Source organism: Ursus arctos, unplaced genomic scaffold (assembly GCF_023065955.2).
Source record: "Ursus arctos isolate Adak ecotype North America unplaced genomic scaffold, UrsArc2.0 scaffold_19, whole genome shotgun sequence".
Classification (NCBI taxonomy): domain Eukaryota; kingdom Metazoa; phylum Chordata; class Mammalia; order Carnivora; family Ursidae; genus Ursus; species Ursus arctos.
Window position 1 is genome coordinate 58013162 of NW_026622863.1, and position 12053 is coordinate 58025214.

Below are 12053 nucleotides of genomic sequence, written 5' to 3' on the forward strand. Positions count from 1 at the left end.
AAAATTGCATTCTTCAATCTATCCTTGAAAATATTATAACACTACTAAAAAACAATAAACAAGATAATTTATATATTGATATGAAAATCTTCATTATTGAGTAAAAAAATTTAAAAATTATAGGCATATATATGTTCAAAAATTCTTACAAAACAAAAAGAAAAAAGCAGGATACTCAATAGAAAATAGCTTCTTACTTTTTCAGAAAAACCACATTTGTCATATTTAAGTAAAATGCAGTATTTTTCTGTTAATGTTTATTACTACATAAAAACTTGTTTATTATTTTAAGAAATATGTATAGAAGTATAGGAAGTAAGAAGCTCAAGAAAATCTTTTACGCCCATCTCTTCCTGACCTCACCGTACCACCCTCCAGAGGTAAACACTGTAAATATTTCCGTACTAATCCTACCCAGACATTTTCCTATGCACACACACAAAATATTTCAAGAAATACAAAATGAGATCACGCTATGCCTTTATTTTTTTTAAGAAGGTTTTAATTGTTGTATATACACATGCAAAAAAGTACACAAGCCACAATCTTACAGCTTCAGGATGCTGAATTATCAGAGTTTGCACTTCGTAAAACCTCCCGAAGCTGATTGGTTCAGAGTAAGCTACAACTATTCTAGGGCGGAGAAACGAGTCCCGCGCCAGGCGCGCCGCCTTCTAGCCCGCAGTAACTGATAAGCGCGGCGTAGGTGGGAGGAAGCCGCTGTCCCGCTGTCCCGCTGCCCCGCTGCAGGGGGGCCGCAGCAGAGGCCCAGGTCCCAGGAGGCCCCGCCGGCCGCGCCGAGATGTGGAATCCCCTGCACGAAGCCGACTCGACCTTTGTCGCTTGGCGCCGCCCGCGCTTTGGGACGCTCGTGCTGGCCGCCGGCCTCTTGATCGTCGGCTTCCTCTTCGGTAGGGGGGCGCAGGACTCGCACATGCCGGAGCCTACCCCGCGGCCCCGCGGTTCCCGGGACTCGCGGGCCGCTGCCGAGTGCGGTCCTGTTGCGTGTTTACCCCAGGGACGGTGCTTTGGGTTGCGGGAAGGTGGGGAACGGGCTCCGGCGCCTTAGCTGGGGATCGCTGGAGGCGAGGGCACAGTAGGGTTCTGGACAGGCTATGGTAAGACAGTCACCCAGGGTAAGGAGTGGAACGCAGAGACCCTGAAACAGGACTTCAGCAGGTGCCACCCGCTCGAGCCCTTTGGGAAACTGGTACGTATTATGACCAGCGGGGCAGTTGAACTAGGTCGTCCAGGAAGCTTTGCGGGATAGGACTCTAACCTGTTTGGGGTCTTTCGTCGTGTGCCTGAGCTGCTTCATGTATACAGTAGGTGGACGTCAGGGCATTGTTGCACGGGGGCTCTTATCTCTCCTCATTCTTTCGTCCTTGGGAATTAAATAATTAGAGGAACATTTGAAAACTGGCTATTATTGTCAGCGCTCTGAGCAGATCTTTGCCGGTAGGTCTTTTGCGTTACTCTGTGTACTGATTCGCACACTTAACCCAACTTCCTAAAAATCCAGGGGCAGCACTGACAAGCTCAGACTCTTAAATTTTAATTTTGACTCTGCTACTTCTTCGTGGCTTTGAACAATTTACTGAGTCTTTCCTGGCTTCAGTTTTTCAATCCTTATGATAAGAATATCTGTAATTTATTCGGAATGGTAAATGAAAGAGCATCCGAAGCTCCTAGCACAGTGTTGGGTTGCTGGCACTTTTCTTTACTCCTTCTTGATGAGGAGATGCTTCTAATTGGACGTTGGTGCACAGGACTAGTTTAAGGTAGTTCACCCCTGCTCTGAATTCACTGCCCAGTGGATGACACAGAATAAGTTCTTTATTAATTGTAAATTTTTTCTTAGGATTCTCTGCTCTCCTTTCCCCCCACAGGCCTCCCACCTCTTCATTTTGTTCGTTTTTCATCTCTCAATTCAAGCATTTCATCCTCAGTGTGTCCTGCCCTGATCCCAGTCTAATCCAAGTCCTTTTGTTTTATGTACCAGTGGAATTGTATTTCCATTTGCTGCCACCTATTTATTTCAATATGCATGTATATATGCGTGTGTGTATGTATGTATATGATTAATAACTGGAAATTTCCACAAAAGCTGGATGGGTGATTTTGGTAACTATTTTACGCCCAGATCATATCATTTCTCTAAATAAAGCCTGTAAAGATGCCTCATTTCCCCCAGAGTGAAAGCCAGCTACAAGAGCAAAGTGCTCCACGTGATCTGGCTACCCATTCCTTCTGGTCTCTGTGCACTGGGCATCTTGCAGAGCCTTTGGGTGAATTGTAGTTTTCTTTTTTCTTTTTTTTTAATTGTAGTTTTCTTCTAGCTTTCTAAAGTTCAAAATCTCAAGCCTGCTTCAATTGGAAACACAGAATCTCAATACATTTTGTTTTAGTTTCTGAAACAAATTGCAAGTCTGAGTTTCCTTCAACTCTGAAATAATTTATGTACTTGAAATAGATTCATCATTAATTCATTATAAACATTTACTAAATGCTTATTCTGCATCAGCAGAGGAGCAGTCACTGGGGATAGAAGCTTTCAGGAGAAAATAGGTAGATCTCCTTTTTGCCTTAACCTTTAAGAGATCTTGTTTATCCCCATTAGTTGAAACGTATTTAATTTTATTGGTCCTTTGCTTATAAAACATTTCGTTTTTTAGAATCACAGCAACATCTGTCATTGAAATTATTTTAAAAAAGTATGTTGTGACTGATCTGTATTTGAAAAGTGTTTCCATGATTTTTTTTCTAGTGAAACTGGGCAAGAGAAATTAAATGTAAAATAATCTCAGTTAATACTGGAGGTCATTGATACTTTGTGTTTCATGCATGATAGATACAATAATAAGGAAAAATAGGTCCTGTTTGTGAACTCATGTCTTGTTCCTATCTTTGTATGTATTTTACAGGATGGTTTATAAAATCCTCCAATGAACCTACTAACATTGTTCCACAGCATAATGTGAAGAAGGTATTTTTGGATGAATTGAAAGCTGAGAACATCAAGAGGTTCTTATAGTAAGTATATACTTGATGGCTTATATGGGTAATTTGTTATTCTGTTCAGAAAGTTTTGATTAAATATTTCATATACAGGAACTGACTTTTAAAAAAAGTTTTATTTGTTGAAAACACTGTATCATATTTCATCTAGACAGGATTATACTTTAAGCTAAACTGTATCACTAGATTCAATTTTGGGCAGGAGTCAACAAACTATGTCTTATAAAGGACCAGCCCCTGTAGGCCAGCCGATCTCTGTTACAATTACTCAGCTCTGCTATTGTAGCACAGAAGAGGCCAGAGAAAATACATAAACATACAAGAGTAGCAGTTTCAGTAAAACTTTATTTATGGGCACTGAAATTTGAATGTCATATATGTCACAAAATATTTTTTTTTTTGCTGTTTATAATGTAAAAACCATTTCAGCTTGTGGACTGTACAAAAATAAGGAAGTGGGCTGGATCTGGTCAGTGGAACAATTTGCTGACTCCTGTTTAGAAGACAACATTATATTTTAGGCAAAAAGAATAAACTTGGACTTTGCACTCAGATATACTTTTTTTTATAATAATTTTTTATTATGTTAGTCACCATACAGTACATCATTAGTTTTTGATGTAGTGTTCCATGATTCATTATTTGCATATAACACCCATGCAATACGTGCCCTCCTTACTACCCATCACCGGCCTACCCCAGTCCCCCACCCCCTCCCCTCTGAAGCCCTCAGTTTGTTTCCCAGAGTCCATAGTCTCTCACGGTTCATTCCGTGGACTCAGATATGCTTGAATTTAAATTACATCTTTGCCCATTGACAGTAAAATGACTTGGAGTGAATACTTAACCTTCCTGAGCTTTCATTTCCAAATCTGTAAAATGGGAACCATGATATCACTGTGACAAGGATGAATTAGAGAGCGCATATATGACATGGTTTGAAAACTAGCTCTCTGTTTCCTGAAATAGTTATTTGTAGTGTAGAGCAAAATATGTAAATTAGTAAATTTAAAGAGCATTTGCAAAGCAACTAAAAATAAAACACTTGTGTAGAATGACTGTATGTAACTGATTAGACTACTTAGCTTTTCCAAAGCAAAATACTTGGAGGTCCTGATAGTGATTGAAGCATTCCTTAGTGAATACAAGTTAGAATTTTATGTAAAAGACAGTTATACACACACACACACGCATAGATGTACACACACATGATCATACAAACACATATGTCTATTTTATTTATTTATTTTAAAGATTTTATTTATTTATTTGAAAGAGAGAGTGAGCTAGAGAGAAAACACAGCAGGGGTTGCGGCAGAGGGAGAGGGAGAAGCAGGCTCTCCACTGAGCAGGGAGCCGAGCCAAAGCAGGGCTGGATCCCAGGACCCCAGGATCAAGACCTGAGCCAAAGGCAGACATTAATGGACTGAGCCACCCAGGAGCTTCCTATTTCAATTACAATAGAATTAAAACTATGAATAAAAATTTGCTTGGGCACCTTCCAGTCTTTGGAAGGGCCATTTCAACTGAGAGACCTGGAAGCTTAAATTTTGTGGAAACCCCTCCTCTGCCTCTAGGACTTCTTTCACTATAATTCTGTATAATAGATAAAGTAAAAGTGGAGCTCTGGCAAGATATAATGTTCACTTCTAGACAGAGCTGCTGTCCCTGCTTCCTTTCCTAACCTGTGACATGGACTGACTGGCAGAGAACAAAAATGAATGCCTTCATTTCTCTTTCTAGACCCTGAGTAAAATGAAAGCAATCAGTTTCTTGCTTATTCTCCATGACCCCAGCAAAACGCCTCTCATTGTTTAGAACTCAAGGATTTTCACCATTAGCACACACAAAAAAAGAAATTAAGAGAACCCAACTCATCCCTCCAAGGACCACAGAATTACCAGAAACCTCCTGGACTCTCCAGATTTCCCATTTGCCATTCAGCCATTAGAGAGCTTTCAATCTAATTCTACCCATAGGCCAGGGGTCGGTAAAGCCTCAGATCTTCCATCTTATCTTCCTTTGCTCTGCTTCTAAAGGTCCTCTCTACTTCCAAGTTGTCTGCCTCTCCATAGTGGCTGGGAGGATCAAAGTAGGGGCTGTTTTTTTCAGCCTCCTTTGGGATAGGGGTTGTCCTGTTTCCCTTCTGGTTTTTTTTTTTTTATTATATTATGTTAGTCACCATACAGTACATCCCTGATTTTTGATGTAAAGTTCGATGATTCATTAGTTGCGTATAACACCCAGTGCACCTTACTACCCATCACCAGTCTATCCCATTCCCCCACCCCTTTCCCCTCCATTGAATTCTCAGCTCTGTTCACTACTTTGCATCTCCTTAAGGAAACTTTCCTTCTATTCTGGTCCGGTTTTGAAAGACAAGATTATTTTAGAAAACTCTTGTAGACCTGTGGGCTCAGAATTTCCCTGATAGGCCTTTGAGTACCACTTCTGCTTTTACTAGCTGCTTTCCAGGCATCTAGCTCCTGGAAGCACTGTTCCATCATTTGTAAGCCAGACAGCTCTCTTTATTAATTGAGATAATGTAATGATATGTGGCACTTTTCTAGCCAGACAGAGATATGTGAGCCCACTTTTAAATACAAGTTGTTGGCTATTTGGGATGGTTTGTAAATTATTATTTTTTAAGAAAACTTGATATTTTAGTAGGATTGACAAATTATTTGCAACACTCTTCGTAATTGAATAATACAATAAAAATTAAGAGTTGCAGTTTAAGTTACCCAATTGAGCTACGGATCTTTGGAAAGTAGTGAGGTAGTAATATTCTCCGAGGGTGCAGATGAGAAACTAAAGATTTAGCCAGGATTACACAGGTTAGTGGCAAAGCCTCTACTATACCACTTATAAGATTTTATGCCAATTTATTTATCATTGGAAATGGATTTTTTCCTACTCTTCATTAGGATCAGCTTTGCTCCACATGAGTGGGTTCCAGCCCTAATTGTAGCACACTCTTGTATCCTCATTGGTAATGACAACACTGTTACAAGGAATTTCACTTGTAATAGCCAGGTTTGATAATTATCAATTCCTCCCTCCCTCCCTCGCTCCCTTCCTTCCTTCCTTTTTTGGTGGTAGGGAGAACAGGTTCAAGACTCCCTATTGGTAACTGTTCTTTTTTTCTTCCTTTCATTTTTATTTATTTATTTTTTTAAGTAAACTCTACCCCCTAAGTGGGGCTCAAACTCACAACCCTGAGATCAAAAGGCACATGCCTTATCAACTGAGCAAGCCAGGTGCCCTATTTCTTAACATGTAGGGACAGTTATCACTCTGACTTGAGGAAATATGCATAATCTGCATTCACTTTAGTTACAGTTTGTGATCTGTATTATATAGAAAAAAAATTGCAACGTGTTGGCTCTTTTTCTGTTATCTCTGCAGGTATTCATTGAAAAGATATAAAGAAACCTCAGCTGCCTCTTGTGTTATTTTTGTTATTACTTTTTGCAAATACACATTAGAAATTTTGTGTAAGTTGTTGTAAGGGAGCAAGAATGTCCTATCCCTTTCAAGGTCCTACTAGCAGGACTAAGAATTAAATTGACACAAGAGAGATTCACAGGAGAAAATCAGATTTAATAGTGTATGTGTGGGGAATCCGTATAGACATGGGAATTCCAAAGACAGGCAAAATGAGGTATATGAAAGGAATCCACTTTGCAGGGTGATTAAGAAGAGCAGATGTTTGGTAATTAGGTAGATATTTGTCCTGCCATACAGATGGATCACTCAGATAAAATTTATCTCTGCTAATAACCCTTATTTTGAGAAAGATCACCAATTTAGATTCTTCTGTTTTGTTAAGGGAGTGGCAAAAGTTTCTTTTGATCCTGTAGGGTTTTGATGGCCTTCAGCTCAGAATAATGTTCGTGCCAAAGTGGCCCATCTTGGGCAGTCCACTTTGGCTTCTATAGTGTTAAGCCCTTAAGCATTTTTGAATAAGGATTTTGATACTATCTTTGTAAATACAATTTAAATTATTCCAATAGAATTATAAAAAAATAATCACAAGAACTCCATTTTTTTAAAAACTGAGAGTTATGCTTCTTGGCAGTTGATTTTCCAAGTCAAAAATTAAGATAAATTACCATAAAAGTAAACATTTGAAAATGGAATTATCATAATCATGTTGCCTATTTATTTGTTTTTTAAAAAATCCCTATAAGGATGGACATGTGTTGATTTTAGAAAAACCTACATATTCAGGAGCAGAAGTTTGTGAAGATCTAGAAGTAAATGTCTTTTTATGATACATGATGCTTTTTGGCATGTGGATTTTTTTTCTCTAAGTGATTTGAGACCAAAATACCAAAGAGCTGAATCTTCAGGGAAATAACACATTTCCAGGAGAGAGAGAGAAATTTAAACAAACAAAAGCACCAGTATCCAGACATATTAAATGAGAAAGTAGTAAACTCATGAAAATATTTTTAGTAGCTACCCTCATAGCTTATTCATTAGAGATATTCCTGGTCAGGCTAATTATCATCATTGATTTTTAAGTGTATTACTATGCACAATGAACGGAGTACAAGAGATTCAGTCTGAGCTTCTTGAAATATGTTTAGATTATTCCTTAATGAAGATACTTTATAAAGGTTGCTAATCAAAAGCTTTCTCACTTGGCCATAACTTGGAGTACTTAAAAATAAATGTAATTATCAATCATTCTTGGCTCGTCACAACTTGGTATTTTGTATGAAAATATTTTTTACCTTCTAAATCTGTTTCACAAGTGAAATAAATAATTCCATGAAAATTCTAAGACGCATGAGTCTTAAGGAAAGAATAGGACACTTTCCTCATCTACTATATGGGGACACGCCCACAGGATTTCATATAACAATTCTCTACAAAGATCAGTTTCTCCAATTTTTCTTTTGAATGAGTACAAATTAGAGCATGAAAACTTCAAAATAAGCTTTGAAAATCTATTTGATGCAATAATAGTACCACTTTCCTTCTTTAACATATCACATTTCAAAGCACCTTTGAAATGTCAATCTGCCTTCCTTGGTTGTTCATTTGGGATAAAGGCAGACTAAACATTAATTTCTAACCACTTTCAATTTTTGTTCACCAGTAATTTTACACGGCTGCCACATTTAGCAGGAACAGAACAAAACTTTCAGCTTGCAAAGCAAATTCAATCCCAGTGGAAAGAATTTGGCCTGGATTCTGTTGAGTTAGCCCATTATGATGTCCTGTTGTCCTATCCAAATAAGACTCATCCCAACTACATCTCAATAATTGATGGAGACGGAAATGAGGTAAAACAAAGAGATAAGAAACTATCCTCATCTCTATTCTTTTCAAACAGCTTTTATGAAAGAATGTCCTATACATCTCTAATTATTGATAGAAATCAATGTTATTGAAACTTGTGAATGATGTCTTTAATATCTCATTACCAATGTCAACTCCTTTCCTATGATGTTTGAATTTAATGTGATGTTGGAAAAAGTCTGAGAAATTAATGCTTGATGACAGTTGTATTTTCTGTTTTTTAGTATTGTGTGCTAATACAAAATATGATATATTAATACTTCCAAGCAAGTAAAATATACACATTTTTGATAGGTTCAGACTATAAAAGATACTGTATGAGTTTGGGGATGTGAGGAAACTCAAGACATCTGGTGTGCAGTTTGAGTCTGCAGCTTTTTACTGGTACATAATGATATGACTCATATGATCATGTGTTCAGCTCTGTGCCCAAAACTTGGATGTGGGCATTTAAAGGGGAAGAGAATTTGGAGAGAATGTCTATAGAATGATTATCTAAACAATTTACAATCTTGTTTGCAAGTTAGGGTACATTCTTGAGGAAGAAAAGAATACAAGTAATTTGAGATATTTCTTATCATGATATGTATTCAATATGAAACTCATAAAATAAAACTCATTTGTTTAACCCTGTTTAGCATACCTTAGTTTTAGAGCTACTGTACTGAAATAGCCCCTTTCAGTAGAGATAGTTTCCTTCAGTCGTTTTGTTACTTGAGCCTTCTCAATTGTATATAGCTTCAGATATGTCCAGATTGATCAGTGAACTGAAAATGTCATGTGATTTAAATATATATAAATTTAAAATTTTTTTCCTAATATGTCAATCACATTCTATCAACTAATGAATCAGTCTTTTAATGGCAAATATGCTGTTATGTTTTGCTGTTAGTGATGTAATGCCATGCTAAATTTCCTAATATGATTTAAAACTTTCCATATTAACTACTATTTTAAATTATTGTAGTTAATAGTTAATCTTTTTAAAATATTAAACTACCTCAAAATTTAAAAAGTATTTTTTAAAAAAGGTTATGTGGAACAATATACAGCATATGGTCCCATAATATTTATTAAATAAGTGGGGGCATATCTATATAATTAAGTACTAAGGAGTCTATAAAAGTATGTTTAGGAAAGTTATTTAATGATGAAATAAGATATTGATTATGTTAATATATATGTTCATATATGTGTATAAAATCTCTGTCTTGATCTGTCGGATTTGGGGATGATCTATCCAGTGAGGAAAATAACAAACTTGCGCTTCTTTTTCTTTTTTCTTTCACCTCCCAATTTTGACTGTGACTTTGCTTTTATTATTCCATTTCATTATTTGTTTTGTCATTATAAGCATTTATTAAATTCTTCAAGTCTGACACCTAATATAAAGGTATCATGTAGAAACATCATTCTGGAGATTTTCTGGAATGGTGTTAGCTGTTTCTTTTGGCTTCCTAGACCAATTTCTGTTGGAATGGGGAGTGTTTTCCCCACACATCCAACAAGCAATTCTCAAACACCAGTTGGGTGTCCTATGATTCAACTCAATTCTGACACTATTTCCCCAGAGAGAGCATCAGATTCCATCGGTAACAATTCAGTCTCATAAGACTGCCCTCTTCCCCACCCATTCAGATGCCAGTTGCAAGCCTAGGTTGTTAACCTGTGTTTCTGACCTACCAACTATAGACTGGAGGTTCCAATGACCCCATTCAACTCAGGATGCCAGTTTGTTCATTGTACTTCTGACAGATGGGCAGAAATTAGAGGTTCCTATGATCCCCTCCTCAGGATTGATTAATTTGCTTGAGCAAATTAACATTTGCAAAAAACATTTTACATTCCAAATTACTGATTTATTGTAAAAGGATGATAAATGATACAAATCAATAGCCAGATGAAGGATGCATAGGGCAAAGTATGTGGGAAAGAGCAGAGAGCTTCCACACCCGCTCTAGGAACCCCAGTCCCCCTCATCTCCAACCGAGAAGCTCTCTGAACCCTGTCCTTTGGGTTTTTATGGACGCTTCATTACATAGGTGTAATGATTAAATCTTGGCTCTTGTGATTGATTCAACTTCCAGCTCCTCTCTCCTGGCTGGGAGGTTAGCAGTGGGACTGAAAATTCCAACCCTCTAATCACTAAGTTTGTTCTCCTGGCAACCTGCGCCCATCCTTAAGTGGGGTCCAAAAGTTACCTCGTTAACATAACAATAGACAGCTTTGTTGCTCTTATCAGGAAATTCCTTTTAGAACATTTTAGGAGCTCAGTGCCAGAAACGTGATGAAGATCAAATATATATTTATCATAAATCTCAATATCACACTGCCTAAAACTTCCTAATTTTTAAAAAGCTGTATCATTAGTCCATTTTCCTTTTTTATTTTCATCCAAAGTACATCTGAACATAGTCACATACTTCTCCAAAGTGCCTTGTTTTCTCCCTATTTCTCCTTTTCCTGAAGCAAGCTGTGTCAACTGTTGACACAAAATGAACAAACCTTTTAAATTTTAAAGGAAAAGGAAAAGAGTTTTATTTGAGCCCAAGTTAAGACAGCTGCCCAAGATACATGATTTTCACGAAAGAAAAAAGGAGCATTGGGGGGGAAAGGAAGAGTAAAAATTACATAATAGGAAAGTAAAAGTGACTTAAGTGCTGTGTATCAGTAATTAGAAAAAAAAATTAAAGGAAAAAACTGATTTAAAACATAGCATGTCAAACTAAGTAAAATCAGCTGTGTACTATTTTATAAGGAGTAATTTGAACACAACATCACAACAAGTTTGAAAGTAACTGAAAAACTGAAAAAGAAATACCAATTAAATATTGACTTAAAAAATGGTTTTATCTTATAAAGTAAGTTTTAGGACAAAGTTAAAAACCTCATTAAGAGATAAAGAGGGTCACTACCTAAGTTTTTCAATTCACCAACAATTCTAAATTTGTTTTTATCTGTAGAGGAAAAGTTACAAGAGGCCCCAAATGGAGTTACTTCTACTAAGCCCCCTTCAGCAACCCAAGACTTAATACCTAACCTAACAGTTTCAGCCTCTCCCAGGAATGTGATCTTTAACTAGTCAATCTGAAATTATCTGGTCAGCACTGATGAGGTAATCCACCCGATGACCCCTTTTGTCCCCTAAAGGACAAAGATCAATAAGGAAAAATACAAGGAAAGCATAAATAAATACGGAGTGAAAAACAGAGGCATATCTATTGATGCTGTGCAGATTCAAAGAGATAAGAAAATTCTAGGAAGAAGGATGCCAATAATTCACAGCTGAGACGAAATGGAAAAAACATGAAAATTGACACAAGAATGCTTTTTTTAAAAATCCAAATAGTTCTATAAGATTAATTAAATTGAATTAGTACTTCAGAAACTCCAACAACACAGAGCATCAAGACCAACTGGTTTACCTTTAAGTTTGAAAGATTGAAGTTAAAGATCATTTAAATATAACACAACCTATTTCAGAGAATATTAAAAACTCAATTCATTTTTTAAAGCAAGTATAATCTAGAAATGATAACCCAACAAGCAAATTGCAAAAATACAGGCCAAATGTGTAATGTGTATATATATGGATAATATAATTATCGTTATGAAAAAGAAAAATTGCATACTCATCTCAAAACATATCCAGCCCCCCCCAAAAAAGTTGAAAAGTGAAAAATAAATTCACGATAAAAACTCTTAGTAAACTTGGAAAGGAA

At 36.8% G+C, this 12053-nt stretch overlaps 1 protein-coding gene across 1 annotated transcript in view; it reads left to right on the plus strand.

Moving 5' to 3' along the window:
* The first annotated feature begins 714 nt into the window (after positions 1-714).
* LOC113269424 (glutamate carboxypeptidase 2) overlaps positions 715-12053 on the plus strand; it is a 92815-nt gene continuing 81476 nt past the window's right edge. The window contains exons 1-3 of the mRNA XM_057314632.1: positions 715-911; positions 2925-3033; positions 8129-8315. Coding sequence (XP_057170615.1) covers positions 803-911; positions 2925-3033; positions 8129-8315 — 405 coding nt within the window. The 5' untranslated portion in view covers positions 715-802. The remainder of the gene's footprint in view (positions 912-2924; positions 3034-8128; positions 8316-12053) is intronic.